General features: G+C 37.5%; 1 protein-coding gene across 1 annotated transcript in view; it reads right to left on the reverse strand.

The window, feature by feature from the left end:
• The window catches only part of SEPSECS (Sep (O-phosphoserine) tRNA:Sec (selenocysteine) tRNA synthase), a 35,557-nt gene extending 12,383 nt beyond the window's left edge, over positions 1-23,174 (reverse strand). The window contains exons 1-8 of the mRNA XM_059381885.1: positions 22,966-23,174; positions 22,011-22,165; positions 19,310-19,428; positions 18,820-18,978; positions 15,254-15,407; positions 13,374-13,476; positions 6,405-6,534; positions 6,200-6,291 (exon numbers count right to left, since the gene is read on the reverse strand). Of these exons, the coding sequence (XP_059237868.1) occupies positions 6,200-6,291; positions 6,405-6,534; positions 13,374-13,476; positions 15,254-15,407; positions 18,820-18,978; positions 19,310-19,428; positions 22,011-22,165; positions 22,966-23,079 (1,026 nt within the window). The 5' untranslated portion in view covers positions 23,080-23,174. The remainder of the gene's footprint in view (positions 1-6,199; positions 6,292-6,404; positions 6,535-13,373; positions 13,477-15,253; positions 15,408-18,819; positions 18,979-19,309; positions 19,429-22,010; positions 22,166-22,965) is intronic.
• Between the last annotated feature and the right edge of the window lie 104 nt (positions 23,175-23,278).

Genomic DNA, 23,278 nt, shown 5'->3' on the forward strand with positions numbered 1-23,278 from the left:
ACAAATCCAATAAAAAAACAATATTTATGCTACATATATGCAATTAGGGTTTATCAAGGACATCCACGTTTTTCAAGGAAAAGATCTGCCTGTTGAATGAAGTTGTTAAAGAGTAAACTTTAGTCACTTACAATGACAGAGTTCTCAAAGGAGCACTTCGATCCTTTGAAGATTACTTCAGGTAGTCTCTAAGTAAATTCTATACAAAGAATTTTTAAATAAAATCAATTAATATATTAGAGCCTTTGGGGTTTTACATACCTCCAGTAGCTAAGAACAGAGAGTCACGAGATCATAATTTTTAGGGCACCAATGCCTAGCCCAGAGCGGGAAAGCCCTCCCTCAATGCTGGACGAGTGAGCGGAAGCAGCTAGAAGAGGGTGATAAGACACAAAGCGCAGAGGCTTTAGAATCACGCAGACCTGGTTTCAGGGGCAGTTCTGGCACTTTTTGTGCTCTTTGGATAAGTACTTAATGTCTCTGCGCCTCAATTTCATCTGTAAAATGGGGGTAATACCTACCTCATAAACTTGCTTTAAGTAGCACATGAAATAATAAATATAATAAACCTCACAGAGCTCCTCGCACACAGCAAACATTCATAAAAATGCTGACTTCCCACCCACCGACTTTTCCCTCCTAGAAGAGTTTCCAGATAAAATGACATTAGTGGGGTGTCTGGGGTGGTGCAGTCAGGTGAGCATCCAACTCTTTGTTTCAGCTCAGGTCATGATCTCAGGGTCGGGAGTTTGAGCCCTGCCTGGGGCTCTGTGCTCAGTTCAGAGTCTGCTCAGATTCTTTCTCGTTCTCCTCTGCCCCCCAACCTCATACTCGCACTCGCTTGCTTGCTCTCTCTCAAATAAGTAAATAAATCTTTTTAAAAATAACTAAAAAATAGTAACTAACATTAGCTGGCAGGACCCTTACAGACATGTGCTAATATCCTGTAGCTACAATCCTATTCTTGTCCTATCCCTGTGAATTCAACTCTACTCCATCTAGAAAAAGGAAAAGAACAAAGTTCTGGATGTTACAAAGAGAGGCTACCCCTTGATATCTGAGATGGAGCCATCCGATTCATATATATCATCAGAACATAAAATCTGGCCCACAGAATATTTATACAATGATTAACAAAGTTCCCATGGGAAGCAAAGCCGGGCTACCTGCTGGATCTATTTACCAGTCAAGCTACATATTCTTACAGGTCCTTCCCAAAGCAGGTGGATTTTCTTTTTCATGCTAAGCAAAATTTACACACACATGGGTATTTGGAATTCCCTAAAAGTATCTGAAAATTTTAAAGTCAAAACCTCAATGTCAAAAGTCAAAAGAACCATGGCATCATGGAAATTCTTAGATTCCGAAAAGATGACAGGGCACCCCTAAAATCAACAAGTCCAAAATCCCAAGGTAAGGAAATTCTCTTGGAAGAGAAGTACCTGCTAGTGAGGAAGACCTACTTCCAGAACTATAATACTGGTCACACACAACAGGTATCACCTTTTCAACTCACTTCTTTTCACAAATTTCCAACTATAGCTATATAGAGAAATATTTCTATGACAACATCTAACTCATAATGTAAGTCAGGATCAAAAAGTTAATTTACTTTCTAATATCCAGAAAGATACTCATTCTGTGCAACATAAGAGATGACTATATGGAACTAAACCTAGGTGTTCCCAAATACCATCCATTAGTTCATTCCACCAACATCTGATGAGCATCTACTAATATCAAGCAAAGGACACGAAGAGTAGAGGGATGAATGCCAACTCCAAGGTGGACGCTAGTCTCCCAGACTACCTATAATCAAGGACAAAGTTTCATTTCAGAGACCTGATGGTGATTCTGGGGGGCATGCACCCAGATAATCAGCTTAATTTGTTAGTTCAATAAATTTAACTACAAAATCACTCAAGACCTGTTTTAGTTTACTAGAGCAAATATATAATAATATCAGTTATCATATACAGTTTCAATTCAAGAAAATAGGAAATATTAAATAGTATACTTGCTTGATATAATAAAAAGAGCATATAAAAAGTTTTAAAGTTTCTATCTATATTATAAAGAATAATCTTTAAATGTCTAGCTTAAGACTTTATGTAATAGTCTTATCAGAGCTATTATAGATTCCAAAAATGAATTTTTAGCCAAATCTGCAGAGGGATCATTGTAAGGTAAAGAGCAGCCACAATGTAAGGCTGTATCTAGGATAATGGAAAAGATCAGAAATAAAGAGGTAACTAACAAGTTATATTGTTATTTGGGAGTTATATATTATATATTTGTTAGTTATATTGTTATAACTAACAAGTTATATTTGTTATTTGGGATATTTATACAGTCTGTCTCAAACTCCATAAAATATTATCAACCTATGTATTCAAATGCTAGGACACTGTTATGTTTCTTCTCCAATTTTCTGCGATAGATACAAGTGACCTGTGTGCCCCCCAAACAATGGGTTTCAAAATAGGATGTGCATCATATTCATCAGGGAAGTCTGTTACAAATGCAGGTGTTTGAGCCTCACTCCAGAGTGACTGACTCTGAATTTATCCCAAAGGAAGGCCAGTTTTTATGAAGTTATCTAGAACAAACTCTCCAATAACTGGCATAGTACTTTGCTTTCTAGATTCAGTCTAAAGTACCCTTTAAGAGTTCGACAGTTATTTTAGCCATCCATTCGAGTTAATGATGACACCATAGGAGTCTAATAAATGGACGAGCTGTACTTCTGTAGAACAGATGTCTCTTCCTCAGGGAGGCCTTCCCCACCCCTGCTGGATCTGGGTTAGCTGCCACACACTCCCCTACCTTCTGCTTGTCCTTTTCATAATGCCGGACAGATTTTTAATTGTTTATTTAATATCTAGATTTCCCCTGACTATAATTTCCATGACGGTAGAGACTATGCAAGTCTCATTTGTGAATTTACCTTAGGGCCTATGCATAAACATTTCTCTGCCTGAATAAAAGAATGACAGGGTCCAACACTGCCAAAGTAATGTGAGAGCAGACTATAAAGGATCATGATGGCAGGCTAAGGAATATGGACTTTGTCTTGCTGGCAATCATAACCCAAAGCAGAAAAACTTGAAGAACTTTAAAATATTAATCTAGCACTATGCTATGCTATAACATAGCAAATTAGAGTAGACTAAAATTGGGGATTGGGAGAAGAACTGGTCAATTACTGTATGCATCTAGGTGTACTACAGTAAGGGTCTGAGCTACAAGTGGTGGCAGTGGAAGGGGAAAGGAGGAAACGTATGTTGAGAAACATTACAAAGGACTCAAGGATGTAAGGGGAATCAAAATCAGTGTTAGAAATCTAGTTTATTTATTTATTTATTCTTTAAGATTCTATTGATTTGAGAGAGAGAGAGAAGGAGCAGGAGCAGGAGGGAGAGGGAGAAACAGACTCTCTGCTAAGCAGGGAGCCCGATGTGGGGCTCGATCCAAGGACCTAGGGATCATGACCAGAGCCAAAGGCAGACGTTTAACTGACTGAGCCACCCAGGCACCCCAGAAATCTAGTTTAAAACAGAAAAGGGAATTTGTTGGTTCATCTCACAGCCAAGTCTACAAGCAAGCATGTCTCGATCCAGAGACCCAAATGACTTTTAGCTCGTTTCCCTCTCGTATTCTCGAGTCCCAAGAAGGCTTTCTTGGCATGGCCAGAAATATGGCAGCTGAGTATTATCTCCTTATATATCTGCAAAGCAGCAAACCCTCTTTCTCTAAAGGACCTATCAAACCTGCTGGATGGAATCTACCTCTACATGCCCACCTGCAAACCAAGTTAGCCAGATCACATGCCCACTGCTCTGAACAGAGCAGGAAGGGGTGCTGTGATTGATAGTTTCGCTAGGATCACCTGGAGTCAGGGATGGGCCATTCCCAACAACAGTGATTCTGCACAAGGCAAATACGGTATATCCTTTCTAAAATATAACTGAGCTTTTTTGGCCAGGATCACTAAATTTATTCATTGTTTTTGCCTCCACTGGCTATTAGTAGACCTAAGTCTGCAGATTTATAGCTATATAAGATAACTATATAGCTACCAGGCCGGACTACTTATCCATGTAAGGAAAGAGCAGTAGAGTTTAGAGGTTAAGACAGTAGATCAAAGGCTCAACTGCCTAGCTTTGAACCCATGTCTCACAGTTTACCTCATACATGTTAGTTCTCTATCCTTTTACTTCCTATAAAAATGAGGATAATGGGAACACCTCACAAAAAAACCTGTGAGTTCAAACATCTTTTTCATAGTGAAACAATCAGTTATAGGAGAACTAAGGCCCACTGGCATCTAATACAACTAAGCTCTCATATAAACAATATAAACCCATGATAGTTTTGCTCATTTATAATCAGGCTTCATCTATCATGTGGAAAAGGTTCCTTGGAACATTTATTGAGGTCTTCTCTTTGTAGCTACAATAATCTATGACCATGATGATTACCTTTGGGAGTATATCAAACCAGACTTTTATTCTAATCATTTGAAAATCTTTGTTAGGTTTATTGAGGCATAATTTACATACAGCAAAATTTCAGAGGCCCAGTATGTAGGGGTCCACTTCTATGAATTTGGGCCAACATGCACAGTTATGAAACTACTCCCATTGTCAAGATACAGCCCATCTTCCCATCCCATGAGTCCCTTCCCTCAACCCACAACTGTCCACCGCCGATTTTTTTCTCTGTCCTGGTATTTTTTGCCTTTTCCAGAATGGCATATAAATGAAACCAAACAACATGAGGCCTTTTGAGTCTGGCTTATTTCATTTAGTATAATGCATTTGAGAGCCATTATTTTGTTGCTTATATCAGTAATTTATTCCTTTTTATTGCTGAGTATATACGCACCACAGTTTGTTTATACACCAGATGATGGACATTTGAGTTGTTTCCAGGGTTTGGCAATTATGAATAAAATCACTATGAACATTTATGTATAGGTTTTTGTACAGACATAAATTTTCATTTCCCTTGAGTGAATAGCTAGGAGTGGGAAGGCTACTTTATAATGGTGAGCATATGTTTAACTTTATAAAAGCCATGAAAGTGTTTTCCAAAGTTACTGTACCATTTGTGTTCTTACCAGCAATGTCTGAGAGTTCTCTACTTGCTTAAGCTCTTTGCCAGCATTTCGTATTGTCAGAGTTCTTTATATTAGCCCTCCTACTAGGTGAGTAGTGGTATCTCCCAGGTTTTCAGGGGCATTTCCCAAAGACCGAGGTTGAGCCTCTTTTCCTGTATCTCATAAATCTTAAGAGATGTCCTCATAATACAAAGTAAGCAATTACCTTCCTATGGACTGAACTGGTGGGGGGAAAGGAATAACTAGAGGAAAGTAGGAACAAAATCTTTCAACTTCTGTTACATATTCAGAAGGCTGTGGAGAGGATCTATCAGAAAAAACATAAAATACATAAATATATTATAAATCTCAGGGATTATAATTGCTACTAAATGTTAGAGATTTACACAAATACAAAAACTGTACCAGGGGCCTCTAGGTCTCCCCGATGGGAGATGAATAAAACATTTTAGTCTGACCCACCCTGCCAACACTGTCTCTGTCTACAATTTTGGAGTTGTCCTGAATTAATTAAGCCAGTTTTTAGTGTTGGAGACAAAGTCCAGTTTTCAAGCACGAATGTCACTTTTCTTTTCACAGCCAACATAACCAATGAGTTCAGCATTCCAGTAATGACAAGAGATGAATGTATTACTTTAGAATGAGAAGCTGGCCAACTTCTGACCTGGTTCTTCCTCTTGTGACTGTCATCTCACACCTACACAAGCCTTCAGACTTGCAAAAATTAAAAAGAAAAAATTTGTCCATTTGTTTTTCAAGACTCTATCTTTAAGTGATAAATGAACTGAATTTTACTAAACTATATTAATAAGAATCTCTGATGTAAGACCTTCTTTAAAAAAAAAAAAAAAAAAAAAGGCAAACTCACCTGTCCAAGATCACTCACAATATCTGAATAAACAGGACAAAATGATTAAATGAAATCACCTGGAGTGATTCCACATCAAAGTAAATCCCTTAGGACCACACTAGCCATCTATACTCTCAAAGTGGTGAACCAAAGGCAAAAATACCAATAATTTGGAATAATTCTAGTCAAGATTTTAGACCTATTTTATACCTAAAGGGAAAGCTTACCTTTCTTTCTTTTAATAGCTTCTTATAGCCATTTGATCCAAGTGATAATAAAGTAATAAGGACATCTAAAGAAGGTGAAGCTGAAGCTCTTCCTGAGATAAGATAAACAAATTATATTCAGGAAGGGGGGAAAACCTTTAGAAATTAAGATTTTTTTTTTATAGTAGCCTAGGTATAAATGGATTTTTGTTAGTTATTTCTTTACCTGGATACATCTTGCTGATTTCCTGAATGAAGGAATCATTAAAGCCAGCAATTATAGCGCCACCTACTGGAACCATAAAATTTTTGTCCAAGCTCTGAACGAAAGCATCTATTCTGCCAACCCGAGCCCCCTAGAATGAAAGAACATGTAATGTTAAATATTGGCTTCTAGGAAAAAAAACAGCAACTGCTATTAAGAAATAAATACCATTAAATAATTCATGAAAAATCATAAATAGATCAAATATCTTATTTTCTTTGTAACAGTGCCAATAAAACATTTTTAGGCATGAAAAAGTTTTTAAATGTTGCTCCTTTTATGTGAAAGAGCACTTTATTTACAATCTGTTTTTATACAAAAAAAAAAAAAAATCATTAAAACCTCACAACAACCTCGGGAGGAAGGCAGAGTTTTAGTATTAGTTTAGGTGGGAACTCAGCTTTTCACCTTAAAGTTGGCTAGGAGAGTAGTTTCCTCCCCAAGAATAACAGTCCATCCTGCAACTATTAAGTCATTTTAAACACCCTCTGTGAGTTCAAGACTGGCCACCAGTATGTAATGGACGGCAGCCACCCATGTTGCCCATCAATCAGTTAATACATTTACATCCTTCTCTTTGATGCGGGGACAATCAACCATGTGCATGACCACTTTAAGCAACAAGCTCTGCTCCCACCACCACTCAGATCACAAAAAAGAAAAAAAATTATTTTTAACATCAACTAATGGAATTTTTTTTGTATACTCTTGGCAATGTTTCTGTATAACTCATGTTTCCTAATGTTATAGTCTTAGATGATCTCATTCTACTGCAAATGAACTTCAAGTGAAAATCTAACATCCCAGTGAAAAACTGAATACTTACTTACCAAAAACGTAAAAACTAAGTTCTAGTCCCCATCCAACATAGTCTGTGACCTTCTATCTAATGTGCTTCAATTTTCTCCTCTTAAAAATAGAGATATTATCTAAATTTCAACTAAGATCGTTTTTTTCTTTATCTGTAGTGACAGATTTTCAATCTGTATTCACAATCTACATTCCTATTAATATTACAACCACATTTGACCTTCATCTTCACACTTTCCCTCCACATCCATATCTGAGGGAGAATAGAAGGAGCAGATAGCTGGCCTAATCTGAGAGACCAGATCCAGGCAATAGGGAAAAGCACAAAAGCAGGAAAGGGAAGCAGACTACTTTGGAAGCTACCGCATGATTGTTTAAATCTTAACCTTTCCCTGTTACTCTTCTGATGTCCTCATAAATTAAAATCAAAGAAAATCTCACCATATCACAAGGAAACAGAAAGAAGCATATAATGACCGATGGAATAAATATCCAAACAGCACGCAAAGAGGTAGAACGCAAAAATAAAGAGGGATTCTTAGCGTTGTCTTTTATTAACATTTAAGTACTGTCCAAGGCTTCCTGAGAGAAATGGGAGTCTCAATCAGGAGCAGGAGTTTTAAGTGAACTATCGCTGCCAGACTTTGCTAGAACCCTCCATCACTAAAACACAGAAAGCATAAAGGGCAGCACACTCTGTGGCAAGAAAACAAACAGCCTGACAAATAACAAATGGTTTTATCAAAGAAACAGAGTGAATAAGCCCCAATATATACCTACATATGTTTCAAAAGAAAAATTAAATAAATGTGGAAGTAAAATATGGGTTTTTCATTTTTTTTAATGAAAACATTATTCTGCCAGTTTTACTGAGATATAACTGACACATTCTGTGCATGTTTGAGGTGTACAACATGATGATTTAATATATGCATATATTATGAAGCGACTACCATAGTAAGTTTAAAAACACCAGAAGACTGAAAGGGCTTAAATAAAACAGGGAACATATGAGCATGTGCTATGAAGGAAAGGGCTACCATTTATCAGCTCATTTGTTTCCTTGTTTATTCACAAAAGAAATATCTGGGCACTATCAGCTGCCAAACATTGCTTAAGGTTCTAGGAGTCCTGGTAGCAAATAAAATAGATAGCTATTCATATAATAAAAATTTCTGCCAGAATTTACTGGGAACTTACTAAACATCAGGCACTGTTCTAAGCACTCTATATTTTTAACCCATTTAGCCCTCATAATAACCATCTGAGGTAGATGCTACTATAATAGCTATTTTACAGATGAGAAAATTAAGGCATAATAAAATTAAAGTGGCCTGTCCAAGGTCAGAAATGTACTTAACACCACAGCTGGGATTCAAATCCAGGCAGTTAAAGCACCTTATTGAAAGTCACACAGGCGATCAAAGGCACAGCAGGGTCTAAAACTGAGGTAACCTGGAGGAAGAGCCCACGTTTATAAAACAAAGTATTATTCCTGTGGCATTTCCATTCTTCCAGTACCCAAGCCAAAGCCCTGGAGTCCCTGAATTCTCATTTCCTCATACCTCACGTCTGATTCATCGGCACACCCTGTAAGATCCACTTTCAAAATACATCTGAACCCAACCATGTCTTAACCCTTAATGGCCACCACCCTGGCCTGAGCCACCAACACATTTCATGTGGGCTCTGCAACAGCCTTCCACTCCTGCCTTCCTACAGTCTACTCCCCACATAGCAGCCAGAATGAGGGCTGAAAAATGTGAATTACGTCACTCTTCTGCTCAAAACCCTCCCGTGGCTGCAACCAGACCACGGATAAAATCCCCAATCCTTAGGGCACCTCAAATCTCTTACTATCATTGCTGTCCTCATTCACCCAGGTCCAGCCATATTGGCCTCCTTGCTCTTCCTCACATCCTCCGAGCACACTCCTGCCTCACTTACTTGCTGCTGTTACCTTCTGTCTGGACTCTAGAGAGCTGCAGGGCTCACCCCTTCCTATGACTCAGGGCTCTGTTCAAATGTTACTTCCTGGAGAGGACTTCCTGGATCACTCCATTTACTCTGACACCCCCTCCCCAATCCAGAGCATTTATCAAGACCTGTCATTCTTATTGTGTACTGTCTCCTTCTGCTTCAGGAGTACAAGGACACTGTGGTATTTACTACTATATCCCCAGTGCCTAACCTGATGCCTGGCACATCAGGGGAATCTGTTGAATGACCTGACAAGTAGGTCTGTGAATAAGTAGTATAACACCTACTTTTTGCAAATTCTTAGTAAGCAAAGCTGCTGCTTCCCACACTTTGGGAGCTTTATAATCCATTCCAACTCTAAAATAATCAATCTTATGTATTTCTGTGACTCTACAACATCCCTCTCCATTAATCTGTCCTACCATCCATATTCCATCAGTCTCCTAAATTAGTTTACTATATAAACAGAAGTACTGGTTCCTCAAAGCCATCTTCCTGGGGATGACACATCATACCAAAATATTTTATATGCTCTTCATTAAACCATTCTGGAGCATCATCTTTAAAATAAAAAAAAGAAAAAAACTGGGGTGCCTGGGTGGCTCAATCAGTTAAGTATCTCCCTTTGGCTCAGGTCATGGTCTCGGAGTACTGGGACAGAGCCCAGCATCATGCTCCTTGCTCAGCAGGGAGACTGTTTCTCCCTCTGCCCCTCACCCTGCTCTCATGCTCCCTCTCTAATAAATAAATAAAATCTTTCAAAAATAAAAATAAAATTAAATGAATAAAGCTGAAACACTTTAGTTATAGCTCTTTCTCCACTGACTGATTACTATAATACTATCTTCTCAAGAATGTATTTGCAATTTCAGCACTCTGTTTTTTAAGAGAAAATATGAGGCTCTGAATTCACACTGAACTAAATGGGCCATTTTGTAGCTACGGGACCTGGGGCCAGTCACTTAATCCTTCAGAGTTTGTTTCTTCATTTGCAGAAAGGAAATAAATAATAAGTACACCTTAAATTGTTAGGATTAAGCTAATAAACTTTACAAGTCTAGCAGAATGCCTGACAAATGGTGGGTATTTAATAAATGGCATTACTAATGGCATATTACTAAGAAGAACTATGGAGATGAATTAAAGCTAACTATAATTTTTTTTTAGAATGTCATCAACAGCAAGTCTCACTCAATAAGACCCAAGTATTTCCTTGGCTTAAAGCAACAGTGCCACCACCTCATTTTGTGAGGGCCAACTTGGGAACATTAAAACATTTAAGTACAGTTTTTTTCCTTTTAAGAAATGCTAATTTTAGAAGTTAATATAGTATCTGCAACAATACAGTAACTATTTAAATATCACTCACCCATCTTAAAGTGTTATTTTCTGATTAAAGTTTCAGTAAAATCACCTCACAAATTAGAAGTGATGACAAAGTACAGCATGCTTTCAAAAGAACTGAGGCTGCTAAAAACTAAAGAGGAAAGGGGGAAAGAGAAATAAAAACAAATCACTGAAACAAAATGTTTTCAAGAATTCCAGTATAGAGGGTGCCTGGGTGGCTCAGTTGGTTAGGTGTCTGCCTTCCGTTCAGGTCATGATCCCAGAGTCCTAGGATTAAGCCCTCCATCGGGCTCCCTGCTCAGCCAGGAGTCTGCCTCTCCCTCTGACCCTCCCTCTTCTCATGCTCTCTCTCTCTCTCTCTCAAATAAATAAATAAAATCTAAAAAAAAAAGATTTCCAGTGTAGAAAACTATACAACCTTTCTCGGCTACCATTCACATTGGAAATAATCTTGTCTGGAATTATGACGGAGGGCTGCCTAGGTGGATTAGTGGGTTAATAAGTCTCTGTCTTCAGCTCAGGGTCATGATCTCAGGGTCCTGGGATCGAGCCCCACATTGGGCTCTCTGCTCTGCAGGGAGCCTGCTTCCCCCTCTCTCTCTCTGCCTGCCTCTCTGCCTACTTGTGATCTCTGTCAAATAAATAAATAAAATCTTTTGAAAAATAGAATTATGATGGAAAAGTTCCTTAAAAAGTTAAGGAATAATGGAAAAGGATATGTAAGTAATGATAAATAGTCTTCCTCTGGCATAACATGCCTACCAGCCACTCCACCTGGGGATTTATGTTACATAAACTTATCATTTCCTCATTGGTGAGCTGAATTTGAGTTGGGCTTCTTACCTGCAGCCAGTTGTGCCCTGATACAACCTTTCAGTAAAGAAGTTAAGCAAATCAGCTAATACTATCATATAAACTACATTTATATGAGAAATGATACTAGTATACTCCAAAAATTATTATTTTTTTTTTACTAGCTAGGACCTACTGGGCTAAGGAGAATTCACCACTGCACTGGAGAAGGCCACAGATAATCCGTGAATAAGTCTTCCTCAGGTAACATAAACCACATGTGTGTCAAAATTGAGTATGTAATTAACACCATTATGCACATAGATTATATAACTCATACCATACATGGATAATAGCTATCCACATCTTAATACAAGTAATTAACCACTCTAAGTAAATATAATATTTCATTTATTCATCCAATTTTTCTAGGAACCAGTCACTGAACATCAATTATGTACTACATTCTGTCTTAAGTATTGAAGAAATAACAGTGAACAAAACAAAGTCCTTTCTCTAACAAAATCTTAATTCTAATTATTACCAATAGCTAAACAATAAAAAATAAATAAACATCATATCAAATGGTGATACGTGCTATGGAGAAAAAGAACAAGAGGCCATCAATTTTAAGAAGCACCCAAATTTTCCATACTACTAGGTAGGAAAAAACATTGTCAATTAACACTATAAGACACCACTGATTCTAAGACAACCCAATTTTAGAGACGTTATAATGTGGAAAAATGTGTACTTTAGAATAAATGAGTATGATATAAAATAGGAAAAGGGAGTCAGAAAATGCTGGCAAAAAAAAGGAACCTGAAATTTTAGATAGGGTGTCTGAGAGAGGTAAAAAGCCATGCAGCTCTCTTGAAGAGGAACCCAGTGAGTGGAAGGAACAAGAGCAAAAGCAGGGCAGTGCGCACACACATGGCACAATGAACAGAAAAAATGTGCCCGGAGGCAGCGGGTCAGAGAGGGCAGTAGTAAATGAAACTGGAGAAGGTGCAGAGGCCTGAGTACACAAAGCCTCGCAAGCCATGGCTATGCCTCTAATTCTGAGCAGGACAGGATGCCCAGGAGTATTTTCAAAATAAGAATCTACAACAGGGGTGCCGGGGTGGTAAATTCAGTCAAGTATCTGACTCTAGGTTTTGGCTCAGAGCATGATCTCAGCGCTGTGGGATGGAGCCCTGTGTCGGAGGAATCTGCTGGAGATTCTCTCTCCCTCTCGCTCTGCTCCTATCCCGCACATGCACGCTCTCTCTCACTAAAATGAATAAATAAATCTTTAAAAAAAAAAAAAAAGACTCTATGGGGCACCTGGGTGGCTCAGTCTGTTAAGCATCTGGTTCGGCGGGGGTCCTGATCCCAGGGTCCAGGGAGGGAGGGTTGAGTTGGGCTCCCTGCTCAATGGGGAGTCTGCTTCTCCCTCTCTCTCTGTCCTCCCCCAGCTCATGTTCTTTCTCTCTCTCTTTCCCTCAAAATAAATAAATTAAAAATTTTTTTTTAAAAGAATCTAAAACAGATGACTAGGATCTGGTTGATGCTTAAAATAACAAAATCGTAACTTTTTTTTAAACCTGCCAACTTCATAGTTATACACTCAAATGTTTACAAATGAAGCCATTTCCAACCTAGGATAATAAAGTATAGTGATTCCTTAAATACAGAATAAATCATCAATATAGTTTTAAAAATACAATACCAGTATATTAGAAAAGCAACAATACTGGTAATGAAACAATCTCAGAAAGTTAAAAAAAAATAAGCTACTAAAGTATTTCTATGTTGGTCCTGACCAAAGCTATCAGTCCAATTACCAGCAAAGAAGAGTCACTTTTACCATATGGATATTAGATGCCAATTTCTAATGCTCCATGGAGGTGAAGATGCCACAGTCGATTTTACTATATTAAGTAGTAAGAAAAACAAAGGATAATCTTGTAATATATTAAAATCATTTTTTCCCAACATTATCTTTTTAAACTCTCTTACCTGCTGGATGAGGTGCATACACTTTGAAGACTGCACTCCGTATGCATTGTTGACTATATGTGGGATGCCATAATTAGCACAGATCACAGCCAGTTCTTCTACTCTACAAACATAAATATTCAACAGAAAGACATATTCCTACTGTGCTTTTATAAATTACAGTGTGAAAACTTCTTTAATTCAAGTTATTCTTAATGTACACCAGAAAAAAAATGGGAAAACTGAAATTTCTACAGTGGTATTTTAGCATTTTCAACAGCAGGCACTTTAGGATAAACCTAAAAAAGCCTTTAAACTAATATTACCAATAAATGAGATAACGGGTATTTATAAAAATCTGTATGGATGGTAGCTTTTAAATCACTTTAAGATTTCCCATATAAAAAACAAGAAGCAGATTATAATGACCCCTTCACAAGGCGGTATGTTCATTTTTAAATGCTTTTGGTTGCTTATCATACTAAAGCTAATAGCTGCAAAATAATTAGCATGTCTTGAAATCTTAAGAAATCTTACATTTAACATCTCGTAAAGTAAAAAATACATTTTCAAGTAGACTTTAATGTATTAAAAAATACAGAACATTAAATGTTTCAGTACCAAAATAACATTTTCCAACAACTTGCAACTAAAGGATCTTTTAAATAGCTGCTCGTTTTAAATTCACTCTTACTTTTTCATTTGACACTCCTTATATTAAAACAATTTGAGAGTCTAACTCTATGCAAAGTAAGGTAATAAATTTCAATTAGAGTGTAATAAACGATGTTCCCTTGCAAAACCAAATACTACTTATGACTGAGGCCATTTCTAATAGAAATGTCTTCACATGCTATGAAGCTAAAACTAAATCCTATGATTTAATAAAGTTAATTTTTCTAAAAAATGTCCTTTCTACAATACAAAGAATTTGGAAGCAAAGCATTTTTACTCAATAAAAGTTCTTTCCCATAAGGATGTATTTCAAATATATATTATATGGTTTTATTATTTATTTTGCAAAATACATTTTCTTTTTTAGATGTTTAGATTTCTTTTTTAGATGTTTATTAATATGTTCTTAAAGTACAGATAGGAATGACATTATTCTGTTCTTCTGTCAGAGGTTTTCAGTTTACTATTTCCTTAAGGTATTATGAATTAAAAAGTCATTTTATCATTCATTTTCATAAACCTCACAAACTGACAGAGGAACCTTTCTATTACTCAAAGTAATCAAATGTTTTTTAAAAACAGAACTTTTCTGGGTACAAACAAGTATTTTCTTCATAAAAGTCACTTTTGTATGTTTGTGTTCTAATAAAAGCATTCCTTAATAATAAAGCTCCTTGAAAGTATGATACTATAACATAAAGTACTATTTTAAGAAGGAAAAAAAAATCACTTGTGAATTATTTTAAATATACAGAATTGATCAAATCTGCTAGTATTTAGGGGGTGCATAAAGGTATTTAATGAAAGGCAAGGAGACAAAAAATATTCTCCATGTGGATCAAACTGTATTATAACTTAGTGGCCAATTTAAGATGTCTGTCAGATAGAAGAAATGATATGCCTCTTTTTTACATTTCCTTTGACTGATCTGGTCCCACAATATTCAGTCCAATTAACTGATAAAGACAATATATACATACACCTATTCAAATTAAGACTATAAAGGAATAAGCTTAATGTAAAGAAATAAAAATATATTTTAAATTTAATAAAATCAGAAATTCAAACATATTAATAACTGTGCATCACTATTTTCCTAAAATTTACTCTTGTCAGAAACATTCATTAGATAACAGAACTAAAAAGTGGCATTTAAGAATCTGTTGATAAAAAACTAAAAAAAGACCCAATGAAAACCTAAAGGACAATATTTGCAAATGATTTACCTATCAGGCACCCTTGGAGCAAAACAGGATGTAGTGGAATGAACACACAGAATGGAATCAGGCCCAAGTTCCTGGACTTTAGACTCCACTGCTTTCAGATCTGTGCGCAGCTCGTCACCTTCTAAAACATTCTCTATCACCACCGGCTCAAAACCTAACCAAGCCAATCAGAAATCAAAAATGTTAGATAAACTAAAATAAGGGAAGATCCTGGAACTCTAGGAAGCAGTGCTATTCCACATAAGAACTCTAAATCCGGTCAATGAACCCTCCCTGAATAATAGAGACATGGCTTGATATTGGTAGGACTCAAAAGCAGGCCAAAATAATGTGAAGGACTAGTAGACCACAAATAGAACCACAAATTTACTTAACACTTAGATAGGACTACAAAGACTAATTCTGGGAAGGAAAACAAATGTCAAATAAATACCTATGAAAGTGATAACACAGTCATTAATGACAAAAAGAATCATTTGGCACAATTCAACTTCAGACACCAGAAAAGTAAATCTACTCATTCTCTGGCAACATTTCACTTTTTTTAAAAAAAGATTTTATTTATTTATTTAATTGACAGAGAGAGAGAGAGACAGCAAGAGAGAGGGAACAGAGCAGGGGGAGTAGGAGAGGGAGAGCAGGGAGCCAGCCCAGTGTGGGGCTCAATCTCAGGACCCTGGCACCACGACCTGAGCGGAAGGCAGACACCTAACTGATTAAGCCACCCAGGCACCCCTGGCAACATTTCATTTTTAAGTTCACTTTATTTCAGAGATGGACAAGAATAACCATATAATTCAGGTACTAAAACAAGTCACAATCACCAACTTAATATCTTACTCCTAAAGAAAAAGTAATGAACTTTAGTAGTTTACCGACCACTGACCCATCCCACAGTTTCACAAGGGCCTTCTACAATTTAAATATAAAAACTATTTCTCAATTTTCATTTGAATTAGTACACTTAACTAGCATATGATCAAAGATCGCCCCAAATAATAACTGTGTAATCTTGTATGGTGAACATTTAGGTATCCATAAACTTCAAGAGTTTTATGTGCAATATATACACCAAACACTGCCCAGAGCACTTAGATAACCAAATATTTTGTAAAGCTACTAAGTACTTAGGGTATAAGTAAAATCTAAGTGGTCAGAGTCTTACAAATTGGATAGAAAATAAACTTGGGAGGGGCGCCTGGGTGGCTCAGGGGATTAAGCCGCTGCCTTCAGCTCAGGTCGTGATCTCAGAGTCCTGGGATGGAGTCCCGCAACGGGCTCTCTGCTCAGCAGGTAGCCTGCTTCCTCCTCTCTCTCTCTCTGCCTGCCTCTCTGCCTACTTGTAATCTCTCTCTGTCAAATAAATAAATAAAATCTTAAAAAAAAAAAAAAAAAAGAAAAGAAACTTGGGAGATTTTATACATCAAGTTATTATGTAGTCACATCTTCAGTATTCCTAAATAGCAAATCTACAGCAGGCTGGACTTTCACACTTAGGGGCTCTAAGAGACTTAGAAACCATTTACCTTAACTCACTCATTTCAAAGATAAGGGAGCCAAAGTTCAGGAAAATTTAGTGGCTTCCCCAAGGTCATACAGCAAATTAAAGCACAGTTATAAGCAAGCAGTTTTCTTCTGTGCTTAATAATCCATATCAAGTTGTCTGTATTCTATCTACAGAAATATAAAAACATGGCCACTATTAAAATCATCAATTCAATTATACTGGCTCAGAGATGTCCGGGTTTTATATCTATACCTTCACAGCTTTCAAAACAAAAAAAACTTAAATAAGTAGTGCTTCCTAATGACAGCTTATTTTCTATTATTTTTCAAATTCTCTTGACCCAACCCTATTTTTGCCTTCAAACATTTAAAATGCAAGGTTTTTTTGGAGGGTACAACTATCTGGCTTCCTAAGAATATAGGCTATCCTAAGAAAGGATAAACTGTACGTTGTAATACAAATCCCAATATCTTTTGGAAAAGTTTCCCATTTTTCAATATGGCAACCTTTCCCATAACTTTGGTAATTAGTTCTTTGGTTAACAGGATATAAATAAACAGACTTGACAACTTTATACTACTTAACATAAATCAGTCTATCTTTTTATCAATTTCTGCTATAAGTCCTTACTATGAATCCCTTTAAATGGATTTCTTTAGGATTATTTATGCAGTTTAATTATAGGCTAATATAGTTTACTTCCTACAACAGACTGAAGCTATTCAAAATTAACCTTAAGTTCCCAAATTTACCTTGACTTAAGCAAGCTAAATACTAAAATACCAACGTAAAGTTTTTGCCTCACCTATATGTAATGATGCCTGGATCCTTACACTTGGGTTTATGGTAATAATTTATATGTATCCCATTTATGTATCTACACCCACCATTCCTGAAGCCCCTTAGTACCTTTATGCTCCAGGGATTACTGCTGGGTATTTCATATGTCATCCTGCTCAATGCTCAAAACAATGTTGTGAGACAGATAATCATATTCCCATTTCAAAGAATAGGGATATATGATACAGCCACTCCACTTTGGAGTATAGACCCTACAGAATTCAAAGCAGGGACTCAAACAGGTATTTTTGCACCCATGTTTACTCAGCATTATTCACAAGAGCCAAAAGGTGAAAGCAATCCAGGTATTAATGAATGAATGAATGAACAAAATGTAAGATATAAATATATACAGAGGAGTATTACTCTTAGAAAAGGAAAAAAATTCTGATACATACTACAACATGGATGAACTTTTAAAGATATTGTGCTATATGAAATAAACCCAGTCTCAAAAGGACAAATACACTATATTCCACTTATATGAAGGACCCAGAGTAGTCAAATTCATGGAAACACAAAGTAGAACGGTGATTTCTAGGAACTGGGGGTAGCAGGGAAGGAGGAGTTATTGTTTAATGGGTAGAGATCCAATTTAAGAGGATGGAAAAGTTCTCGAGATGGTGTTACATAATGATTGCACAACACTGTGAATATATTTAATGTCATAGAATCTTAGCCTTAAAAATGATTAAAATTGGGGCATCTGGGTAGCTCAGTTGGTTAAGCATCTGCCTTAGGCTCAGGTCATGATCTCAAGGTCCTGGGATGGAGATGCCACTGGGCTCCCTGCTAAGCAGGGAATCTGCTTCTTCCTCTCCCTCTGCCTCTACTCCCCCCCGCTCATGCTTGCACTCGTTCTCTCTCCCAAATGAGTGAAATATTTTTAAAAATAAATAATCAAATTAGGGGCGCCTGGGTAGATCAGCGGGCTAAAGCCTCTGCCTTTGGCTCAGGTCAAAGGAGCCTGGAGCAGGGAGCCTGCTTCCTCCTCTCTCTGTCTGCCTCTCTGCCTACTTGTGATCTGTCTGTCAAATAAATAAATAAATAAAAATCTTTTTAAAAAAATCAAATTAAAATGATTAAAACAGTAAATCTTATTATGTATATTTTATTACAATAAAAAGGAAGAATAAGAACACATTTAGTTTCTGTTTCATTCAATCGCCTCTAAAAGGGTGAATTTTCTACATTATATATGTCACTTTTCTTCTTTTACCTGCAGTGATCATGGATTTAAAGCAGGACTTCTGGTCTATTCTCGGCCATATAATATACTTCGCCTTTGGTCTTTTATGTCGTAATGTTAAGAAACACAAGGTTAGACTCATACCAGTTGCCATGGGAACTACAAAGCAGTTGGTCACTGTAGGGACACCTACAAATAAGAAGTAAAGGAGAAATTAGTGATTTCACTAAAAAACCAGCATCCTTCTTGAAGAAATGATATAATTCTTCAATCAAATAATAAGAGTTATAGACAGTGCTTCCTCTGTACTTGACCTCAGGAAGCTCACTGCCAAATTCATCTTCCAGGTTTATGGCTCTGATTTTCTATTTTTTCCTAAAGGATTTTTAAAAATATGTATGTCTTTATGTCTTTTCAAGAGCCCTTCAGGACCTGTTTGGAAAGAGGCATTAACAAAAGATATTAAGCAAAGGTGGGTGTGGCTGGTCAGCCAAAATATTATGATTAATATAGTACATACCAGCCAACTTTAAGATGTCCAGGACCAAAGAATTGGTAATTTTGTTCAAAAGGCTAGAACCTGCAGCTTTTGGTTGCACAGCAGAAATATCACCCGATCGTCCAATTCCATGAATGAACCTAAGCAAAAAATGGGCCAACAACTGGACAAAAATATTCAGTGTTCTAAGTAATTCACTGTATTAGTATACAGATACAATAATAAAAAAAAAAAACACTAGAGGCAACACTTGACTATTGCAGATATATTTCATAAACTATTAAAAATGTGAAAATATCCTAGTTAAACTGAAATCAATTGCAGTAGCTAGTCTCCAAAGATGGCCACCATCAATTCCTTTCTCCCTACGCACACACACTACTGTCAACACCAAGAAATGGAATCAAATTCCTCTCCACTTGAATCAGAATTGGCCTTAGTGACTTGGTTGGCCAGGAAGCATCTAGCGGAAGTGATGCTCTGGAATTTCTGATCTAGGTCAAAGAAGACCTAAAGCTTCACCTGGCCTCTAGAAGGGCCTGCTCTTGCAGGAGCTCCCTCCTATAACCCAGATGCCATGCTGGGAGAGGCCCATGCCAGGTGTGAAGGCCTTCTGAGCTCCCAGCCATCTAGTCATCCAGTCAACCTAGTTCAATTGCCCCAGTTGACCTAATAGGCCAACTTCTGACTACAACTGGATGAGAGACTGGAAGCAATAATCATACTGCTGAAGCCCAGTTAACTTACTACAGAACTGTGAAAGACAATAATAAATTACTGTTTTAAGCCACTAAGTTTTCAGGTGGTTTGTTAGCAGCAATAGAAAACCAGAATGTATGTGACATTAGATTCTCTTCTTTCTTTCATTTCCTTAACCAGAGCAGTGGACTAAGTTCCAATGGGGATGAGCTATTATTTCAAATATAGACTTAATTTAAAAAATACTACAGGTGACCTTGGGAGGGGGGATTGGGGTGCCTGACAGTCAAAAATCTATGAATAACTTTGATTCCCCCAAAACTTAATTATTAATAGCCTTACCAGTAACATAAACAGTCAATTAGCACATATTTTGTACGTTATATGTATTGTATAGTGTTTTCTTACAATAAAACAAGTTAAAGAAAATGTTATTGAGAAGATCATAAGGAAGAGCAAATACATTTACAATACTGTCCTGCATTCATTGAAAAAAATCCACATGAACTGCACAGTTCAGACCCATATTACTCAAGGGTCAACTGTATACACTCCTTGAAAAATCAGTGTGCAAATCCACTCATTTTAAATTAGATGAAATTATACACATGAAAGATACATCTGAGTATTTTTCAAAATCAAAAATCTGTTTGTACAACCTATAGTAATATCAGAAATCCATCACACTGGGATTATCACAGAACACTGGTGTCATACTTCATCACTACTGAAACATAACGTACAAAGCTGTTTATAGCAGCAATGGCCACGGTCGCCAAACTGTGGAAAGAACCAAGATGCCCTTCAATGGACGAATGGATAAGGAAGATGTGCTCCAAATACACTATGAAGTATTATGCCTCTATCAGAAAGGATGAATACCCAACTTTTGTAGCAACATGGACGGGACTGGAAGAGATTATGCTGAGTGAAATAAGTCAAGCAGAGAGAGCCAATTATCATATGGTTTCACTTATTTGTGGAGCATAACAAATAGCATGGAGGACAAGGGGAGATGGAGAGGAGAAGGGAGTTGAGGGAAATTGGAAGGGGAGGTGAACCATGAGAGACTATGGACTCTGAAAAACAATCTGAGAGATTTGAAGGGGGGGAGGAGGTTGGGGGAACCAGGTGGTGGGAATTAGAGAGGGCATGGATTGCATGGAGCACTGGGTGTGGTAAGAAAACAATGAATACTGTTAGGCTGAAAAGAAATAAAAGCAAACAAACAAAAAAACAACAAAGCATTTTTAACAAGTATTATAAATCATGTTATCAGCCCATTTTAACCACGAATTTTTCAGCCAAGTTACAGATCATTATCATTAGTTCTGACTGCAATGGTTTTGATTGAAATAAAATTCTACTATGCTCAGAAAAATTTCATCACTGAAAATTTCAAGACAGGAGTTTTTAAAAGTTTACCTATATTTCACAGAAAAGTGGAAGAACAGAGAAATGATCATATTTGGAAACACTACCAATTAAATGGTTAGCAGAATTGACAAAAAGCTTTCTAAAATATTGCAAAAGGAAAGTGACTTAATAATCTAAAGTTTTAGCATACCATTCCTACATCTACTGCAACAAAGCAAGCTATTTATAAACTAGGATTCGGTTTAGATACAGATAAACATTTTAAAGTTCCACCTACATATCATTCTCTAAAGAACCGTGCAATACCAGAAAAGAAATATGGCAAACCATCAACAACCTTAACATAGTTTAAACTCTTAAAACCAAACAGATTTATTATGTTAAATGCATGGGCAGTACTCTTAAACACCCAGAACGTGACAGGATAACTAGAACCTTCTCCCAACTGTCTCGAAAAGCAACTACTCACACAAACTGCTTCCATCTCCCTGTTGCATCTGGTTTGTATGTCCATTTGAATAGGGAAGAAGGAGGTCACCAACAGATGTTTTATAATTTAACATTAGTATTAACACCATTGTTTTTAACAAAAAAAAAGAAAAAAGAAAAAAGAAAGAAAGAAAGGTTTTCTACTTTAAAAATATACCTGTAATGACGCCGAGCAACTAAGGCAGATGCCACTCTCCCTTCCCTTTCTCCCACACCACAATTGCCCAGGAAATTGTTGCTATCCATGATTGCAAGTTCATGTAAAAAAAGTTCAAGTGTACTTTCATCCCAACCATCCTCTGGACACTTGCCCTGGAAAAAAATAGAAAAGCTTGTATTTCAGAAAATCATCCCCTAGAACTGTATTCAATGAATTTTTAAAACTTTGCAGTGTATATTTGGCCATGCTTCTTGCTTTCTAAACTTCAGACATAAATTCAGCACAAAGAAGAAGCCTCGAAGAGGCAAAACATTTGTTACATTGCATTCAATTATCTACAGATTCCCAGAAGGGATAATAAATGAATACGATGACATTTACTCGGGCTTAAAGTTACAGTAAGTTAAGGTAACTGAAAACCAATAAACTGTATCTTCAATGAGGATTCTTCAAACCAGACTGCTAAGAGTAGGTCTTGTCAAACTTGAGTGAAATTAAAATTCGGGTTACTGGCAGGAACGAGACCCGTAAGGTTCTGCAGCAGTTCTGGGGTACGGTGTCCTGGTTTACAAACACAAAGCACTCCCCGAGTCCTTGGGATAGTGAAAGAGAGAAGGTGCGAACTTTGCCCTCTCCGCAAACAAGAGAGTAAAGCTACTGGGACTTCCCCTCACTTCACGTCCCCAAGTTAGGAAAAAACAGGACTCCAAATCCGGACTCCCGCAAGCTCCCTTAACTACACGCTCTGGGTGTTGCTGGTTTATGGTGAGGCTGAGCATTTGCGGAGAGCAGCAAGTCAGCACAGCGCACGGCAAGCTGCGAGACACTCCGGGCACAGGTCTCAACCAACAAACAGGCGCGGGTGCGCAGTACGCGGGACTAAAGGGGCGCTGGGCGGAGCCAGAGGCTCTGGGGGGCGCGGCAGCTGGGGAGGGACCCGACAGCTCGGTACCTTCTCCAGAAGCAGCCTTATGAGGTGCTCATGCGAGCGGCGGGCCTCACAGCCCTGCCGCACATAAGCCGGCGACACCAGCTGCTCGCCCGCCGCGAAGCTCTCGCGGTTCATTTTGTTGGTGGCGACCGTGATCAGCAAACACTCGACACACGCCGTGCACACTAACTGAACCAGGATGCAGCTCGCCGCCCGGACGGTACGGCAAGGCCTTGGGACAAAAAGCTTGTCTCGCTTTCGCACATGCGCAAACTGCCCCAGTTTGTGCACCAGAAACCGTGGGTTTGAGCATGCGCAGGGCTGTCCGTGTGTA

This window comes from Mustela nigripes, chromosome 1, assembly GCF_022355385.1.
Source record: "Mustela nigripes isolate SB6536 chromosome 1, MUSNIG.SB6536, whole genome shotgun sequence".
Lineage (NCBI taxonomy): Eukaryota > Metazoa > Chordata > Mammalia > Carnivora > Mustelidae > Mustela > Mustela nigripes.